Raw genomic sequence first — 20,452 nt, 5'->3', positions numbered from 1 at the left:
TTCTGGAAGAGAACTTCTGGGTGTACTGCGAGGGTGCAGAGAGGCATCAGAGAATCGGTGCATTTCTAATCCCGCAGGTTTTGCAAGAGAGGCAGGCCCTTCAGATGAAAAATAGAGCCTGGTCCATTACAGCCAACAGTATAACACAGTACACACACTTTTTAAGGGCAAATAATTTCCTTAAAATTTACATGGTGTTTCTTACATACTAACTGACCAGTTATTTTATGTGAAGGTAGAATTCACGTCACACAAGCCCCTCCTGGTCTCCCTGCACCACAGAAGTTTGCAAAGGGAGAGACCTGGACCACACTGTAAAACTGCTGGCCCAGAGCCAAGCCTGACTTCATCAGTAGCTGGGTGACTTTAGTTAAGTGACTTAACCCGAGTTTCCTAGTCTTTACAATTAGGGGTAGCCTGATGGGAAAAATATTTTCTGAGTGCTTCTTATGTTCGAGACATTGCTCTATGGCAGTGATGGCGAACCTTTTGAGCTCGGTGTGTCAGCATTTTGAAAACCCCTAACTTAACTCTGGTGCCGTGTCACATAGAGAAAGTTTTTGATATTTGCAACCATAGTAAAACAAAGACTTATATTTTTGATATTTATTTTATATATTTAAATGCCATTTAACAAAGAAAAATCAACCAAAAAAATGAGTTCACGTGTCACCTCTAACACGAGTGTCATAGGTTTGCCATCACTGCTCTATGGTAAAGTAGGTGTTCCTGAAGTCCCATATATTCTAAAAGTGTTAGTTCACCCAAAGAGCAGCAGTTTTAAGAGATCACTCCCAACATGAGCGACTACAAGCTTTAATTCAAACCTTTATTCTGCCAATAACTGGACAAAACAGTGAACACATCTACACCTGTCTTCTCAGCTGTTAAGATGGGGTTAACAAAACCTGCTCATTAAGGTTACTGTCAGGACAAATTTTATTTATGTGTGTATACAGTGCTTAATAAATGGTGGCATCTTATTAGTGATGTTCAGTCGTGTGTAAAGGAGGTACATATAAATGAGGAGGATTGGTAAACTTTAACCGAGAAAACCCTGATGTAAGCATCAGGAGGTAGCCTAACATAAAAACTGCTAGGTAAATTTTTTTTGTTTTGTTTTTTAAACATGATTATTGGGAGTATCTCCTGTACTTTTCTTTATAACCTCATTGCCACTCATTTCCTAGTAAAATACCCGAGAGGAGAGACGAGACTTTATAGCGAGTTGATGATACAAGCTGCATCTATTTTTTTAAATTACGTTTTCTTTTTATTGTTGTCATTAGTATAGATGTCCCCCAACTCCTAGTTCCAAACCCAGCTAGTCAGCCGCACTGGCCTTCTTAGAAAAAGGCCACAGATGAGAACGCTGGCCTCCACACTGGCAGGTGTCTTGTGCATGAAGAGAAGGGGTGAATCTAACACGCCAGGTCATGCCCAGCCAGACCCGAGAAGGGTGCTCACAGCACCAGCAGCAGGGCCCTCGGGCGATCCCTACCATAGCGCAGCTCTAAAGCAATGTGGCTGTTCTGAGGCTTTGCATTCAAAATGTTTGACATTCGGGCACACCAACCCCAAAATGAAAACCGCTTCACACGATTAGAACAGAAGGCAGGCCCCAGCCCACCTTACCGTCTCGCCGGGAAGCGGCTTCAGCTGGCTGTCTGCGGCTGCCATCTTCGCGTCCTGCAGCTCATTCTTCAGGGTCTGCACGGTGCTCAGAGCGGAGTCGATCTCCATAGGGCCGCAGGCTTCGTGGGCCTGTCGACAGAGTTGGGAACATGCGTACACAGTTGGCTTGGAAAAAGTGTCCCCAGTATTTTGCAACATCTGACGTGCCTTCTGGATGTACCCCAGTGAATGTCCCACTCCAGCAATAGGAGGCAGGCAGGAAGCATTTCCCGAGAGGGCGAAGATCATCCCCAGTCGAGAGGGCGAAGATCATCCCCAGTCAGAACCTTAGTCCTAACTTCCTCAAACAGTAAGTTATGTCTGTCTCACAACTGGATAGACTTCTAGTCTCCTTGAAGCTGTTTTTTCTGAAGTGCATTTGCTTCTCATACTAAGAGGACCCTTATTCACTGTGCCTGGGTTCTGGAGATGGGGCAACCAGCACAGTAGCTGTGCATAGAGAGGCTGGGAAGCACGTGGTGAGCACTTAAATGAAGGAAGGGAAGAAGAAATGAATGAATAAACCCAGGATTTGGGGCCAAAGCTTTATCAACCTCATTGATTCTCTTTATAAATTTCTAGATTATAAACCATTATCCTTTCATACCGAAGACTATGAAAGATTTTTATTTCCTTAGTAATTTTAAGTTTTAAGTTTTAAGAAAATTTTATTCTCTTGATCATTTAAAATATTGGTCTCCAAAGGTGTTGATCACCCCCATATACATATCTTAATCAATTATATGCATGTATAATTATGGAACAGTGTGTTAAATACTGGTAAATCATAATTTCTTTCCTTTTTAAATAGTTAACAACAGCAGCAATAAACACTAATTAATTTCTATGTGCCGGTATTGCACAGAGAGGAAACTGGGGCAGAGAGATTCATTAACTTGCATGGGTCACAAAATTAGTCAACGGCAAGGCCAGAATTGGAACACAGGTGGTCTGACTCCGGAGTTGATATCCTTCACCCTTACACTAAGTAAAAAAACACTTGAGCCCTGGCTGGTGTTTCTAAATGGACAGAGCATTGGCTCTCGCACAGAAGGGTTGCAGGTTCGATTCCTGGTCAAGGGCATGTACCTGAGCTGCAGGTTGGCTCCCCGGCCCCAGTCGGGGCCCATGCAGGAGGCAACCAATTGATGTGTCTATTACATGTTCTCCTCTCTCTCTCTCTCTCTCTCTCTCTCTCTCTCTCTCTCTCTCTCTCTCTCATCTCCCTCCCTCCCTTCTACTCTATCTAAAAAGGCAGTGGAAAATACCCTCAGTGAGGATTAACAAGGACAGAAATACTTGAAAGCTCTCAGTGTCTTCCTGCACCCAGTGGGCCGTCTTGCTTGAACCCACGGGGAGGCTGACTGCTCCAGAGCCGGAGTTTGAGGTGTGCGTGTGTCTACGACTCACTGAAAAGCCTTTAAAGCTCAGATGTTCAGGTTCTAAGCCCAGATATTCTGATTCGGCTACGGAGGCCAGGCCCAGGATCCTGCATTCTAAGTGCCCCAGCTGGCCCTAGGACAGACGGTCTCTGGACCTCTCCTTGAGAAACACAGCTCAAAGTACTTTACTTGGATATAATCTGAATCTCTGGGTATTTTCTTTGGTGATGCAGTGCACTGTTCGTATTAATTCAGCTCCTATCCTTCTTCCCTTGCTCCTGGATGCGGCTATCTGTTTCTACACAGGGATTGTTACAGTGGGGAGAAATGAATTCATGCCAGAACGTCTTGGTAATGCCACATCAAACAGTGTAGTAATGAGGCCTCTGGTAATTAATAAGTTCCAGAGACAGAAACTCATTAATCCCTAATCCTGTTCAATTGAGGACCTTATTAAGGTGAATGCTTCCATTTAAGATGTGAAAAACTTTCAGAGCAAAAAGATAATATAAATGTTCGCCCCCTCCCCCCCTGCCAAAACAACTAGATTTGCTGCCTAAATTTGTTATTAAGTTCATAAGATGATGAGGGAGAGATATGATCGCTTTGGCCCACAATTTACCTAGCACCAAGAAACTGATAACTACCAGGCTCCCCTAAGACTCTGAAAACAGACTACTGTTTGTCAGGGTATGGGAGGAGGGGGAAGTGTGCAACCTAAAATAGTTTAACAAAGGTCATCTGTAGCCAGAAGGTGAACAATAACTCTAGGAGACTGTGGCTAAAAGTGGTAAAAGCCAATGTACACGGAGGGCATCTTTAATGGTATTGCAAATGCATGGACAAGAAATATGCCCATCCCATCAGTGCTCAGGCCCTGGTAGCACCCGGGTTACACAAGCAGGAAGGAATTCAAAGCGCCATTCCCAACGAGCTAACCGCTGTGACAAGGGGCCCACTTGCCTTCTGCGAGGCAGTCCGCAGCTCCGCCAAGCTGGTGGCGAGATTCTTGGCGCACTGGCTCAGCTGCATGGCGGCAGCCTGGTCGCTCACCGTGGGCACTGCGGCTTTGGCGGAGGACACCATCTTGCTTCCAGGCTGTAGAGAGAGGGGCAGAACATAAGGCAGCTCCTGAAAAGTAAGGGAGTTGACCCCAAGAGCAAGGCCACATCTCAGCCATCACTTACTTTCCCTGAAACAAGGAATATTAGAACCATATATAATGCCCCCCCCCCCCGCCGAAAATTCCCACCCCAAATCAGATACTCTAGGCCAGTGGTTCTCAACCTTCCTAATGCCATGACCCTTTAATACAGTTCCTCATGTTGTGGTGACCCCCAACCATAAAATTATTTTTGTTGCTACTTCATAACTGTAATTTTGCTACTGTTATGAATCGTAATGTAAATATCTGATATGCAGGATGTATTTTCATTGTTACAAATTGAACATAATGAAAGCATAGTGATTAATCACAAAAACAATATGTAATTATATATGTGTTTTCCGATGGTCTTAGGCAACCCCTGTGAAAGGGTCGTTCGACCCCCAAAAGGGGTCGCGGCCCACAGGTTGAGAACCGCTGCTCTAGGCAGTACATTCTAGGAATGTAAAATAAATAAATAAATGGATGTGTCATTGGGGAAGGGGTAAAATTTGGATAGTGACTTGAAATTCTCATTTAAAACAAATTTCAAAGAGAATTTCTTATTAAATATGATTCTTTGTGTTTCTCAGGATAGCTCTTTAACTGAAATATATACAAAGATTATTTTTTAAAAATATAGGCAGACAGCCTGGCCAGTGTGGCTCTGTGGTTAAGTGTTGGCCCATGCACCAGGAAGTCACTGGTTCGATTCCCTGTCAGGGCATATGCCCAGTTTCGGGCTTGATCCTCAGTGAGGGGCGTGCAGGAGGCAGCTAATCAGTTTCTCTCTCTCTCTCTCTCTCTCTCTCTCTCTCTCTCTCTCTCCCTTTCTCTCTCAAATCAATAAAAACATATTTTTTAAAAAAGCTTTAGTCACAAAAATTATAAAATGTCTAAAAATATAGGCAGACAAAAATGAAACAAATAAAATGACCTATTTTATTTCTCACTACTCAGGATAACTTCATCATGCATGAAATGTCTGTGCTCATGTACATATATTTTCAATAAGATCACACATTTATTCTATTTTCAAACTTCTTGTTTTATATATTCAATTTTTTATTAATCCTCACCTGAGGATATTTTTTCCATTGATTTTTAGAGAGGGTGGAAGAGGGAAGTAAGGAGAAGGAGGAGAGAGAGAAACATTGATGTGAGAGACATTGATTGGCTGCCTCCTGCATGAGCCCCGACCAGGGCCTGGGATTAAACCTGTAACCCAGGTACGTGCCCTTGATTGGGTATTGAACCCGTGACCCTCTGGTGTGTAGGCCAATGCTCTAATCACTAAGTAAGGCTGGCCAGGGCCATATTCTATCTTTTAAATAGCTAATAGTATTACATTGTATATATCTGTTAATATTTCTCAATCCTGTATTGTTGGGCATGTTTTCATTTTCCAATATAATAAACAATGGTATGATAAACACCTTTGTAGCTAACATTTTGTACATGGTCATAATTTTTTGAATAAACTTTTAAAAGTAGAATTTCTGGAACAAAAAGTATACACACTTTTAAGGGTTTTAATACACAGGCTATACATATGTCCTTATAAAGTTGTAACAAAGCTAATTGCCAAATCATGAATATTAATATTTAAAGAATTCATGCCCTGGCTGGCTGGCTTAGTTAGTTAGAACATCGTCCCATACACCAAAGATTGCAGGTGTGATTCCCGGTCAGGGCACATACCTAGGTTTTGGGTTAGATACCCAGTTAGGACATGTGTAGGAGGCAACCGATCTATGTTTCTGTTTCTGTTTCTCTCTCTCTCTCTCTCTCTCTCTCTCTCTCTCTCTCATTTTTCTCTCTCCCTTCCTCTCTCTAAAATCAATAACATATCCTTGGGTGAGGATTTTTAAAAAGTTACAAAACAAAGAAAAGAATTCATGAGAATTTAAGAAAAACCAGCATGACTATTCAAAAAACATGAATAATGTCACATAATAAAACAAACAACTGAAACATGAAAAATGCATAACATTTTGAAAAACAAGGAAATGCAAAATCAATCAATAAGAGCTTTACCAAGCAAACTGGCAGAAACATTTTTTTAAAATGCTTGATTCCCCAACTTGAAAAAGATGTATCAAAAGGTGTGCTCCACACACTGCTAACTGTAGATTTGGATTCATTCAGCCTTCTGGAAGGGCATTTCACAGCATGCATGAAGAAAGTTTAAAATGTAAAAACTCTGACCTGCCAACTCCATTTCTATTTACTTCTAACTCTGCCTTAGTCTTGTCAAGATCTGATGGGTCAATGATAACAAAATCAAAAAGCAACAGAAAAAGGGAAAGGAAAAAGAAGGGCAGGACAGAGTGGACCCTGGAACACGCATACACTGCTCTGTCACAGTCTCAACAGTCCTGCCAGCAGGGGAGATGACACACCTCTAACCACCTAAACGAAAAGAGAGACACCTTCCTGTCCGAGCTACAATTCTCAATGTCCCAATAATAAAAACAAGCCGATGGCAATCCTATTTCTAGAAATTTACCCCAAGGAAATAATTGAAGGGAGGCAAAGGCCTGGAACACACATGAAGACTTTCATTCTATCCCTATCACAGGTTATCTATGATGGCAAATAATGGAAAACAACCTATTTGTTCAATGACAGGAAAACAGCTAAACATTGAGTATTGACGGATGATAGAATGTTATTCAAAATCATAAATGCTCATAATATACTTGTTAACATGAAAAATAGTCTATATGTGATGAATTTCAATTAAAAATATATACATACATATGCATGTCTGTGTATGTAGTCAAAATGAGAAGAAATACATCATGCTTTTTATCTTCTATCTGCATGTGGGATCTATGACACTTAAAAAAATTAACCAAATGTATGTAACCACGAGTTCTGTAACTATAGGTTCAACTAGACAGGGCCAAGGTAGAGAACGGCCTAATCACATGAACTCTTTATGGGATACAGGTAGACAGAAAGAGCTGAGAGATCTGAATACAAGAAGTATGTAAAAAGGGAGTTTTCCCACAACTTCATATTCTGGTTTCATTTAACTTCCCTTAAACTAAATCCACCCCTCACCCACAAAGACTGGCAGTACTTATTCATTCTACAGCTGCCATAGGAGACTGGCATGCCTTTGAAGAAGATGCACTCGCCATTCCTGGTCTCCTTGGCCATGAATAATAGCATTAGACATTCCGGAAACTAGAAAACCTAAAGCAATGCCCAGGACGAGGCTGTTAATCAAACCTGCAACCTCTTCCATGCTTTCTCTCACAGGAGAGAAAGAAAGTGATTCTCCTGAGAAAAATGGATTACGTGCCATCTCCTGGGGCAATTTCCCTGCATACAAGCATTTTGCTTTGCCAAGCTGGATCTACCTCTCCTGAGACTGCAAACGTGAGGAGGAAGCCTTCAAGGTCTGCTACCTGCAAGGACTTCGCTGTGGCTGTGGAATTCCTTATTCCTCTCCTTAGGATAAAAGACACCTCCTGCCCAGTGGGGGGTGGGGGGCTCTGAGTACAACCCAGATGAATGCTCCCGTGTTACCTGGAGGAAGTTCTGGCTGGAGATGATGAGAGCCAGCTGGGCACTGAGGTCTTCTGCTTGGGCTTGGCTCCCTCTCACCCCCTGGACCAGCTGAGGGATGTGATCAGCCACCGCCTAGAGGAAGCAGGAAAATGAAAACTGAGCTACCTAGCATTACCAAAATATATACATACATATGCATGTCTGTGTATGTAGTTTGGTGAATTACCAAAACAAGGTGGACAAGGACCCAAGTGATCAATGTTTTTTGGATGTGCTGCCACTCCTGGGAGATGCCTGTCGCAGACCTTGGATTTACACAGCATTGTTAGCCAGCTGGGTCCTTACCAACACTGAATCCTAACCCAGAAGCTCTGGGTACCCTTCCCCCACACATGTTCTGTCTACCCCGCGGTCCCAAAGGTCCCCATGTGTTCAGCAGAAGACGATTCTACATAAGGAGGCCTTAAAAGAATGCCCCAGTTCCAATGCACACTACCCTGGCTCACTAGGGTTGAAAACTTCAGAGAAACTATACGATTCACTGGTGGATAAACTCAGGTCATAGGGTCCCAGGAGCAGACAGTGAGAGAAGCGCTGAAATATCAGCAGATTTCAGTGCTTCTATTTTTTATTTTTGGTGTGTGTGTACACATTTAGTTTTATTGTAACAAAGCAACTTGCACACTTTTATTTTTTTATTTTTATTTTTTTTTGCTTTTTATTTTTTATTTTTTTAAATTTATTTATTGCTTAAAGTATTACAAAGGGTATTACATATGTGTCAACTTGTACACTTTTAATGCTTAAAACTGAGCGTCATCTTTCCTTTCTAGTGAAATAAAAAGAAAATTTAAAAATAAACAGGAACAAAATTACAATAGAGAAATGTCAATTCTGAATCAGATCCTACAGGTTCTGCTGATTCTCCCATCGAGTGTCAGAGCTCAAGTCACCATTAGGAGAGAATTTTATTTTACAAGTGTCATCTTAGACTGCAAGGATGTCCGTAAAACATCACAATTAAATATGCCAAAGGAGAAGCCAACTTGTCAAAATGCCCACTTAACCCATCCAAACATCTCAAACCCACCCTTTGATGACCTTCTATAACGCCCCTCCCCCTTTTTAAGTTTTTTTTCTTCTTTTTTTAAACAAGAGAAAGTAGACAGATACATGTTGGTAAATGCTAACTATCCACATTCACATAGAGACACAGTGTAATATCTGAGCCCAAAATACAGAGAAAGGAGGGAAAAAAAGCTAGAATTCTATGCACTACTACCCAGGGGCCTAGCAACCTCCAGCTCCCAGCAGAGCTAAGGGAGCATAAGGTTTTTCTTTTTTCCCACAGAGCACGGTGGTGTTGATTCCATAAAGTTTTTCTTGAGACAGGAAGGGATAGAAATGAATTTAGAACAGAAAGGGGCAAAGACTCTTTCCCCACTTTATTCTGCTCAAGGTACATTCGCCCCAAATAAGGTGAGAGCCATGGTGTAAAGGAGAGAAAAGAGACCTCAAAAACAGGGCAAATGAGCACAAGAGGGGGAAAAAAAGAAAGAGAGAGAGAAAAAAAAATAAGACTGCAACTTGCTCCTGAGAACTGGAGAAAACTTAAAAAGGTTGGAATCCATCAGTGATCATTAGTCGTCTTCTTCTTCATCTTCTTCTCCTTCCCCCTCATCATCATCTTCATCTTCTTCACCTTCATCCTCATCCCCTTCTTCATCAATATCTTCCAACCCTTCTTCTTCTTCATCATCACCGTCACCTTCTTCTCCTTCCCCTTCTTCATCAACCATGTCAGGCAGGAACCAAGTAGCACTGTAAGGAATTTGGCCAAATGCCATCTTTGATGGCTTCTCCTAAGTCATCTGCACCTGCATCAGAATGGTCAGTGAACCAGGTAAAGCGCTGTCTGGTTCCTCATGCTGTCTCCTCCTGCTGGCTTTATTCTGTGTTTGACATGAACATTTGGTCAAATCCTTTCCAGATTTCCATTTGATTTCAGTGGCCTTTGAAGATGGATCACCACTCTCACTCAGAGGAAACTCTTTGGAGAGAACTTTATTTTCGAAGTAAGGATTTTCATCAAAATAAAAATATATTCTGTAACCTGATTTAATCTCTTCAAATTCTGTCACTTCAACTCTTGTCAAATAATGCAGCGCCTCCTTCATCCTCTTCCCCAAGCAGAGCAGATGCTTGTGAATGGTTGACAAAAATTGTTACCCCAAAATTTGGGATTTGGGTGATCAATTCTGACCTCTTCTGAAAAAATGGTTGGCGGAGTTTGTTATATTTCTGTTCTACTTTCAAAATCTCCTCACTGCCTTATTCATTAAGTCTATTTCATTTTGTACTTCATCAATACTTTCTATCGCTTCTTGCTACTAGTATTCTTTTTCTCTCTTTGGCACGTCCTGAGGGGTCAGCTTCTTCTCCGGCTTGGGGGCTGGAGGCGTTTCGGTTTCTTCGTTTGAGGTGGGAGCGAGGACTGGCATTTGGGACTCAGCGCTTCTATTTCTTACTTTGCAGGTAAACATCTGTCCTTCCGCTTTCCTGTCGCCATGGCTCCTCTTCCCCTGATCTAAGTAGGGCTCTCATTTCTCAAAGTGGAAAACCCAACGCCCAGAGCAGAGGAGGGAGGAGCAGCAGCCCTGGGGTGAGACCGTCTCACACAGTGACATGCCTTTTACCCTGTGTCCCCACCTTTCCCCTCCGTCCACACCTGTCCGACAACAAACAGGCCCTGAGGTCACGGCACAGTGACTCACTCCCGGGGAAGGGCCCAAGCGCATCCCACCCGGGTGACACGCCTTCCTTCAGGTGCCTGCTCCAGAAGGATTAAAAAATGTCCCCATGAGACTTTTCTCTGGGCCTCTCCAGGACCTCTGGCTCGCCATTTGGTCCACTGTCCCCTCCCTGCTGACAAACAGCAATGCTCTCATTTCCTGAGGTGATACCCACAGGCCGAGGACATTCAGTCTCTTCCCAAAAAGTGGAGGAGGGGGCTCACCCTGGAGTATTTCCCTGGAGACAAGTAGCACGCGCTCCCTGAGAAGGGGAAATGGCATTTTCCTCCCCTGCAGGCTGCTGGATCGAGGCCATCACAGCAAACAAACTCCGCTCCTGCAGGAGCCTGGCTCTCAGAAAAGCCCCTGCTTTGGGTACATGGTCCGGCAGATGGGGCTAGTGCACCCTGAGGTTTTCCTACTAGAGCACACGGATCCTCAACGGGCCTGACCTCGGAGGACTCAGACTCAGGCTGCGAGGGCTCGGGCCCTGGGTGGTTCCCTTCGGAAGTAAAGCCATTTCTGAGGTAGAAGTGGCAACATCTCTTACAGGTGATGGTTTCACAGAGGAGATTTGGAGAAAGGAGAGAGGGCAGTGAGCTCTCAGTCCCCAAGCACCATCACTATGCCTCCGCCAGCCCCCGCTGCTAACAGGAAGTTTCACGCTTCAGTAAGACACATTGTTTGCACGTGGGCGAGGGCTACGAAATCAGATTTTGTGTCTGGCACCATTCAGGGGTCTCCTCGGAGAGTCAATGGCCTGGGCCCTCAGAGAAGGCAGCAGAGGTATCACTGTACCCCCGCTAGCAAGCGGCTTCCATGCGCCACCAAGGCCCAGGGGTCAGGAGAGCTGACAGACAACAGCAGAAAGCACCAGGGCACCCCATCCTGGAGGCCCGACGGGATGAAATAAACCCTGGAGGTGCCATCCGTGCAAAGCACGAAATCAATTTCTAGGATGAGTGAGGCTAATGCGAAGGCCCACCCCTCCAAGGCGGGAAGGCACTTTGGAAATCCAACGCTCCATTACTATTTCAGGGTCCGAAAATGGCCCCTCCTTAATTCGGGCTCTCAAAAAAAGAAAGAAAAGAATCCAAACAAAGGAAAGACAATACTGGAAAAAACACAGTCTCCCTCAGACAGGCCATCCACTTAGACAAAAACCAGACGTGCGTGTGCGTGTGCGTGTGCGTGTGTGTGTGTGTGTGTGTGTGTGTGTGTGAACACCTGGAACAGGGGAGCCGGAGCAAACTGGATTAGGGGCCCGGATGATCAGATGTAACTGCATTGCCAGGGCACTCAGTGTTCTAATGCTATCAGCGTTCTCTACAGCAGACCTGGCTCTCCGGCAACCGAGACCTCACCTTGCAGCTCTGCACCAGCTGCTGCTGGGCCGCAGGGTTCTTGTTGGACACAGCTGCGTTCTGGGAGGCGGCGATGGTCTGCGTGGCCGCGGCGGCAGCCTGCTTGGCTGCAACCTGGGGAGGAGCGGGAGAGGAGCTGAGCCAGGGTTTGACTGTGCCAGCCCACACACACGCACATTTGTGTATGTCCCGTCACCGGACAGCTGCACACGTACGAAAGGGAACTCCAGGCAGGGACTCTGCCTTTTAAATACATCGATGACGCTGACCTAACGGTGCTGCTCTCTGCTTTTGGTTTACGTTCCCTGGGACAAGTGATAAAGACAAGCACGCTTGAAAGCTCAAGCACTGTTCATTGTCTTTCTCACAAAAACACCAGGGACAATTCCAAGGCCATGATGACAGATAAACAACACCAGGTCTACATGCATTAGGGGGGAAAATTCCTCCTCCGACAGCACAAGCTGCTCCCTGGGTCAAGCACAAACCTGGTGCTCATGGCTGTCCTCTGGCGGCCATGGGAAGCCTTGGTCCAGCAGACCCAGACCTTCTGGGGAGCACTTGCCTGTGTTTACGCTCTCCCTTCCTTCCAGGGACAAGCAGGCCAGTTTCCTTCCGGAACCCAGCGGACTACACACAGGGGATCAACACTAGGAAGGCAGGGCCTTCGCCTCCAACCTCCCAAATCTTAGTGTAAGAATCTCCCTGATACATTTGTGAGAGAGATTAATTTTCTAGCAAAGTTTTTGCCCATTACTATTTTATTTCTTTTAGAATAAATAAATGTTCTGAAAAAAAAAATGACATAAATATTTCTTATCACTCCCTCCCATACTGTTCTAACCAAGCCTGATCCCCATCTCTGGTCTTCCAAACTCCACATTTCCTACTGGGGGCCCTGAAGGAATCATTGACTCTAACAAAATAGATACATTTAGAGTTAATGATTCTTCCTGAGAGTGGACGTCCCTTTATGGAGAAAAATAAATTCCCGGCCCCTCCTGAAAAAAATTTTGGTTTTCTGAAACCATGAAGCAACTTTTCAGATTGTGTCAATGTGCCTAAACCATTGAATGTCAATGTATAATGGACCTAAACTAGCATTTCAAATAGCTCCCAGTATCTAAACCACTAAACTATGTCACTAATCACTAATTTGGATTTAGCTTCCTGTCCATGGGCTTTGTCTTAATCTGATTAATAAGACAAACACCTCTTTGCCACGTAAAACGAGCATCAGCCTCTATACAGACCTCCAATCGGTTGACAATTTTTTTCTTTATAGCATTCTGGGCGGCGGCGTTGGTTGCCACCCGGAGACCTTCTGCAGCCTCTCTCAGCCTTTGCTGCTGGTCCTCATTCTCAGGGTTGGCTGCAGCTCCCTGGGAAAGGGAAAATAAAGATTTCATGCTTCAGACACTGAATTCATGCCTTCAATTTTGCTCTTTCCTAGTAATGAGAGCCAAATGCTTCAAGCAATGTCTTTGTGATAAAGATGTTTCCTCGCAACAACAACAAAAATACCTACCAGGAGATGTTTCTAAACTGCATCGCTAAACAGAAGAAATGCAATGGTGATAATAAACACATGAGGTCATAGCCTTGGTTGTCCATGTACATTAACCTGTGACCTGAAATCCATGGGTTAAAAGATGTTAAGGTAAATCTCCCCCTGCCCATATCTCTGAGACAATTTTATTTTAATGGGCATGACAGGCACGGCTGGAAGAGTCTCCTGTCCTGAAGCTCTGGTGCATGTGAATGGGCTGAGATTACAGCATCACACAGGGAGACCGAGGGGCAGGATGGGGGGAGGGGAGGGCAGGAGTGCCATCCAAAATGCTTGAAGGGAACACCGTTCATGAAGGACCATGTCTAGAGATGGCACTCCTAGAGAACCTGAGTTGGAAAGGATAGCAAAGTAGGACAGGTACCCAGTGGTACTGCGCGAACTGTAACTGAATTAAAGAAAGAAACTGATGCCCCTCCCCTGACAGGGAGGGAGGGATGCCGCGCACAGCCCACGGCCACGCTTCCCTCCTGTACCTCCATGGCCCTTTTACGTGTTGCTGTAGGGTAAAGTGTCCACTAGGACCCCAATCGGATTTTAATTAGATCCCAATAAAGCCGATGGAAAAAGAACGCTCAATAAGCAGGGACTTTGCTGTCCATGGCTGTCGGCACCACGCCCTGAAGACCTTCGTTCATGTGCTCCATGACCTCCTTTCCCACGTGAACAAGGTTAAACACTCCAAAGCCATTGTAGGTTTTAAACAAACAAAAATGAACACTCAGCTGACCATTCTCTATCCTGAAGATTCCTTCCAAACCCTGACTTTCCACAACGCTCACTTGTCGGTGGAGCACGTCCCTTGCAATAGTACCTTTGCCGCTTCCACCATGCGAGCCGTGGAGTCCGCCAGGAGTTTTGCTGCTGCCAGGAGCTTCTTTGAATTCTCCATGTCGATCTCGGCTTCTGCATCTGACCTCATGGCGTTGACGAGGTCTGAGGTGGCCTGGGCCAGGACTCGCGCCTGGCGCACCATTTCACCTAGAGGGTGGGATTGAGGATAAGGTCTGTTTGTCTGCTTTCTAAAGCTCGGGGTGAAACTTCCGGAGTCAGTCTTGTCTCTACTCCATGGGTGAGAGGAATGGAGAGAAATAAGCCCCTGCGATTCTTAAGGATTACAGCCAAATTACACCCAAAACCAAAAATAGTCCCTGTGGCTATAGAACGATATGCCCAAAACACAGCCAAGTTCCATCTTTAACTCTGAGAAATAAAAATGACATAAGCACCCAAAAAAGGAGCTCTTTGTAAAGAGAAGGCAGGGAACACAATTATGTGGATGTATTGTGCGCACTCACATTTACTGAATACTTATAAAGAAAATGTGATTTACCTCATGTCAAGAACTGCTTACACAAAAGCTCCTATAACAAATTATTGGAGTAAGGGCATAAAAAACAGTTTCAGATTCTGACCTAATGTGCACGCCACCTGACCCGGATAAGTAACGTCACCTCGTCTATGTCATTTGGCTCTCGCTAACAGGAAGCACTGACCGTTTCACGCCCAAATGCTACGATTTGCCTTGGCTCAGTTTTCCTTACCCATTGTCCCTTTGCTTACCCTCTTCTTCTCAATACTTGTTTTGATCTTGTTACTGATAATTGCTTGATTTTATTGTACCTGTGATTTTACTGAAATCCATTTTAACTCCCTTTTGGAAGTGGGAGGAGTATAGAGTCAACATTATGCAAAGAACTTACATATATCGATGCATGACCCATGGACAGACAATAGTGTGGTGGAAGCCTGCGGAGTGGGTGGGAGCGGGGTGGAGGGAATCAGTGAGGGGAATTAAAGGAGACATGTAATACTTTCAACAATAAATATAAATTTAAAAATATTTTTAAAATCCAGATTACACACACAAATAAAAATAAATAAAACTATTGAAATGTAAGGGATTTCTTCCTCTTCCAAAGGTCATTGGAGAAGAATGCTGAAGTACTGTACTATTAAAAGTAAAAACACTTTCAGGAAAATAAAAATGTGCTAAATTCAAGATGTCCTGGATTTGGATCCTAGGACAATAGTAAAAGGACATCACCAGAGGAAAACTGGTGAAATCCAAGAGTTTAGTTAACAGTAATGCACCAGTGCTGAGATCCGGACTGACAAATGTGCCCCAGGTGAGGGACAGGCTGAAAATGCAAGGAACCGGGAGGGCCGATGAGAACTCTGCATTACCTCTGCAGCTTCTCTGTAAACCTAAAAGTCTTCCAAAATAAAAGGTTTGTTAAAACAGACAAACAAAAGTAACAAAAAAAGTCCGAACATGTGGAGCAATGCTGGGCAGGTGGACAGTTTCCGGCTGGCGGGTGTGAGTAATCTCAGCAGGCTCCACACTGCGGGGCCGGCCCTGGGCGCCTGGTACTTGGCCCTGGGATGACTAAGGCAGAGAATATTGCTTCCTGGACCTTTAGAGGAGGCGTGGCTCAGGACACAGAAAAGCGCAAGGTAATTTTCTTTAAAAAATACTCGTTATAAAGTATTGCTCTGCGTTGATGCAGAAGCAGGAAAACAGACCTTTTACAAACAACTAGTAGGGTTAAAAATTGTGGGATCTTTCTGGAGAGAAATTTCATAGACGCATTTAAAATAAAATAAAAACCTATAGAGCTATAGGCCCAGCATTCCACTGATAGGAATTTACCCTACATATACTGCCCCCCCCCCCACTCCCCCTCAAGTAAACCAAAATACTAAAAAGAAAGAGGGAGTTATACATGCACGTATACATGACTAGGAAGAATAAAAACAAATTGGTAAATGGTCAGTTCTGGAGATTTAGATGGGACAGTGATGGGCTGGGTCTGGGGACACATACTTTTGAACGAATAGATGGAAAAGGTACATTGTACTGTATATTTTTAAATTTTCTGTATATAATGTTTGCCATCTTAAGAAAATACCTTTGTGAATGGAAAGAGACTGCCTTTCCTAGGCTGGAGCATGCCTTTGCCATGCAAGCTATCCAGTCCTGAGCCACACCTCCTCTAACTGGCCAGCAAGCAATATTCTCTGCCTTAGTCATCCCAGGGCCAAGTACCAGGCACCCAGGGCCAGCCCTGCAGTGTGGAGCCTGCTGAAATTACTCACACCCACCAAGCTGAAACTGTTCACCTGCCTAGCATCGCCTTCCCCAGGAAACCCCAATAAAGGCCTTCACTGAAACTCTCCCCTCAATCCTGTCTGTTGCTGCCTGATGAACCCCTGACCTTGTGTGCACATGGTGACTTCCTCTCAGAGACCAGAGTATAGCAAACTTCTAGGAAGATTCATTTTTTTCTTTTCTTTCTTTCTTTTTTTATTTTATCTTCACCCGAGAATATTTTTTTCCATTGATGTTTTAGGGAGAGGGGAAGGAGAGAGACATCGATTGGTTGCCTCCCACACACGTCCCGATCAGGACTGGGAATTGAACCCACGATCCTTTGGTCTGCGGGCCAATGCTCTAACCACTGAGACAAACCAGCCAAGGTATAGCAAGATTCATTCTTGCTTCCTCCATCTCCAACGCGGACATTTGTAGAAAGGGGATTTACTGTGGATGTAAATAACTTTTTAAAAGCCTAGTTAACTGTAAATCTTCAGGTGTTGCTCCGGATGGGCACATTAGGAGCCTTCTGTCCCTTTCCCAGGCTCAGAGAGGAAGGCTCTGATTGAAGGTGATGAGAACTTGCCTTTGCCAGGCACCCAGGCGGCCGTCACCTACCTTACTCTCCATCATCACTATCAGGGAACCCAACTGACCTCATCCCTCCACCCCCCAGCCCAGCCCCTCACCAGCATCGCCCATGGAGCTGAAGATGCTCTCGGTGACACACATGATGGTGTCGGTGGCCTGGTCGTAGCGGCCGATGGGCTCGCCTCGGCTGGCAAACTGTCGCACGTGCTGCAGGAGGTCGTGCAGGGCCTGGCTGACCACGCTGGCCGCCGCGCTGACTTGCTTCAGGAGCTCGCTGTCATCTGTGGCTGCTTGGCAGGCGCGGACGCAGTTCTCCACTGAGCGGTCCACAAGCTTCCCTGCTTCGATCAGCTGCTCCTGGCACACGGGGGAGCTGATGGTGGGGCTCACCACCTGCAGGGGGGCGAGAGCGGGTCGGGGCACTGTGGGTCCTCTTGGTACCCCGTGTGCACTAGCTTTGCACCAAGTCCCTTCCTGCTCTGGGCCTCAGTTCCTTAATTACAGGACCAGGAATTAAACTAAACCATCACTGCAGTTTCTCATTTTCACTACCTCACTTTGCCTTTGTGATTTCAGATGCTGCTAATTTTTATCTTTGTTAGGGATTTATAACAATCTATACTACTGACTACTTTCAAAGTCACTTCCAGTATTCACCAACTATGCCTCCTCCTTCAAGAAACCTCTAAAATTGAGTCTTCTGAGCTAGGATAACAAGACAACCAAAAGAATTGTTTTCCTTTTTCCAGAGGCACATGGAACTCTGCTTCATGGCACTTTATCGAACAGGGGATTCTGTCAGTACCTGTGGATATGAGGAGGGGGACCATCCAGGACACCTCTGACAGATGCTACACATCCTCCCACAGCCTAGGAAAGGCCAGGCTGGGCCAAAGCCCGGACCTGTCCTCTACGCTATGTCATTAAATTGAGACACGGACACCTCCCACCTTCTCAGGCACCATCTCATCAGATGGTGGGGTGGAAAGGGTATTTAAGGTCAGGCCTGAGTTAAAAAACTCAGTTCTGCCACCTACTGCTTCTGTGTAATAACATCTAAAGGCCTCAATTTCCTCTTCAGTGAACGGGTGATGGTGATTAACGAGGCTAAGCACAGAGTGTGCGCATTCTGACAACGACGACCTAAGGCCTCACCACCCTCACTCCATCACTGTGCAGAGTAGAAAGGGCCCCACAACTCCGCAGTGACTTCTGGGCCCATTTATCGTGCCGAACTGCACAGCGCAAGGACCTGTGTGTGCAGGTGTAAACAAGACGTGCTGACACGTCCAAACGGGAGACAGCAGAGGTGGCAGTTAGACACAGGAGGGTACCTCTGCCGGGGGCCTTGAACAAAGAGCAAGTGATAAAAGCAGAATTGAGCAGTTTACGTAAAAATCCTGTCACATCACCTAAAAAAGACACCTGAAGCACTTAGTCTCGAACAATTTTAACAAATTTTGCCCCTGCTTCCCCTCCATGACTGGAGGCAGATAAGAGCATGTGACACTTTGTAGCGAGGGCCGGGGTGCGAGCCGGCTGACCTTGGCACAGGCCACCAGCTGGGAGGTGGAGAGGGCACACTGGGTGGCAGCGGCGATCACCCTGTTCTGCAGGACCGTGTCTTCGGCCACTTGGGCAACGTTCTTTGCCTTTAGTACCAGCATAGCAGCAGCGTTGGCAACAGCTTTGGCCAAACTCATTAAAACGTCCTAAGAAAAAGAAATTTAAAAAAAACACACGAGTCATTCGTTTTGTCTTTCTAATAACCCTTCAGGAAAATAAAATGTGGTGTCCACTTAACCATTTTATTAGAATTCCATTTGACTTCAGTACTTCAGAATAATACTTTTCCACTTATTTTTCTGAAATGTCAACTTATCTTTGGAGCTAGTTAACACTAGAAAGACTGAAATTTAGTATATACCTATATTGCCCAAAAGCGGTCAAAATGACTGCATTGTGAAAGAATAATATCGGAGCACTCTTCACTTATGTTCCTTAGCTTTTCCAATAACTCACTTCTATTCGACATTTCTTTCATGAATTTAGGGCGCAAAAGAAATAAAATAAACAACTTATTAGAACAAGTATCACTGCATAAAGATTCGAATAACAAGTACTAGTTTAGCTTATTGAGCAACTGCAACTTATCAAGTATTGACAATTTATCATGTACTTGTATGTTATCATGTGACGGTAATCGAAAAAAAATGAAAACTGTTATTTCAATACAGAGCCGACCTGGTCATATAAGAAATTTACTCAATTCAATAATAAGAATCATTTGATTATTTAAAATTTCCCAAGCAGTCAAAATGACTGCTTTTGGGCTATATAGGTATAACACATATATTATATACCGGAAATGAAGGAGGGGGAGGTAACTACAATTATTAATAAACGCATTTATATGTTGTACAAAAAGTCACAAAATTCTAAGACATTGTGTCCTTATATACATAATTGTTTTTCTAATTGAAATTAAAAAGCAGTCAAAATGACTTCCTTGGGCAATCTAGTGATAATGAAGGAGACTCACATCCTAATAACATATTCTCCTATACATTCATTAAGTAGCACAAGTTTACATCTAAAAGAGGTTAATTTGAGGAAACGGTTTTTATTATAGCCACTGATTATCGTCCATGCACTTATCCAATACTGAGAGTCACATCTCTTGAATGTGGTTGTATTGGTGGATCAAACGACGCTGAAATGCATCCAGATGCCACAAATACTATGTGCTGTAGGAAAAATAGAATTCATGGCCTCCAAGTCACCATGCCCCACTGTAACTTGAAAATTCATTTTTTTGGATTTCTACTTTGCACAAGAATCCAAGTGGAGGGCCGGGAGTGCGAGCCCATGAATTCAGCCACAACATTGCCTCCAGAGGGCAACAGTGGACATGCACAGACAACTCCTACTTCCAGAGCTAAGGGATGCTCTGCACATAAGTTATTCTCAGTGATCCGGAGCCTTCTGCAGAGGGATTAAATTATTACGAAAAGTGGGCAGGGAGTCTACATAAATAAACTAGCTACAAGCCACATAGCTAAAGCTATGACCTCACTGCGGATGCAAGGAGCTCGGAGCCTTTAAAGATCAGCTTATGCTTCAACTCAACAAGAAGGCATTCTGCCTGCAGGACGGGAAATCCTTTGATTTCGGCCACCAGCTTTGTCACTGATCTGTGTGACCTGAAGACTAACCACCGCTACATTTAATTTACATCTTTGCTTTTAATATTGAAGGTAGTTTATTTGGTTTGGAAATGCCTTCCCAAACATAGGAGCCATTTTTATTTTGAACA

The 20,452-nt window shown here is 44.5% G+C and overlaps 1 protein-coding gene and 1 pseudogene across 6 annotated transcripts in view; both read right to left on the bottom strand.

Annotated features, from left to right (window-relative positions):
- The window catches only part of TLN2 (talin 2), a 420,556-nt gene that overhangs the window by 117,694 nt on the left and 282,410 nt on the right, over positions 1–20,452 (bottom strand). For all 6 annotated transcript variants that reach the window (XM_036303702.1, XM_036303691.1, XM_036303681.1 and 3 more), the window contains 8 exons: positions 18,681–18,848; positions 17,235–17,529; positions 14,263–14,429; positions 13,132–13,260; positions 11,879–11,992; positions 7,741–7,854; positions 4,020–4,154; positions 1,636–1,764 (listed from right to left, as the gene is read on the bottom strand). In XM_036303702.1, the coding sequence (XP_036159595.1) occupies positions 1,636–1,764; positions 4,020–4,154; positions 7,741–7,854; positions 11,879–11,992; positions 13,132–13,260; positions 14,263–14,429; positions 17,235–17,529; positions 18,681–18,848 (1,251 nt within the window). The remainder of the gene's footprint in view (positions 1–1,635; positions 1,765–4,019; positions 4,155–7,740; positions 7,855–11,878; positions 11,993–13,131; positions 13,261–14,262; positions 14,430–17,234; positions 17,530–18,680; positions 18,849–20,452) is intronic.
- On the bottom strand, positions 8,496–11,802 carry LOC118675648 (annotated as a pseudogene).

Source organism: Myotis myotis, unplaced genomic scaffold, assembly GCF_014108235.1.
Source record: "Myotis myotis isolate mMyoMyo1 unplaced genomic scaffold, mMyoMyo1.p scaffold_m19_p_1, whole genome shotgun sequence".
NCBI classification, from domain to species: domain Eukaryota; kingdom Metazoa; phylum Chordata; class Mammalia; order Chiroptera; family Vespertilionidae; genus Myotis; species Myotis myotis.
This window is presented reverse-complemented; position numbering and strand designations above follow the sequence as displayed.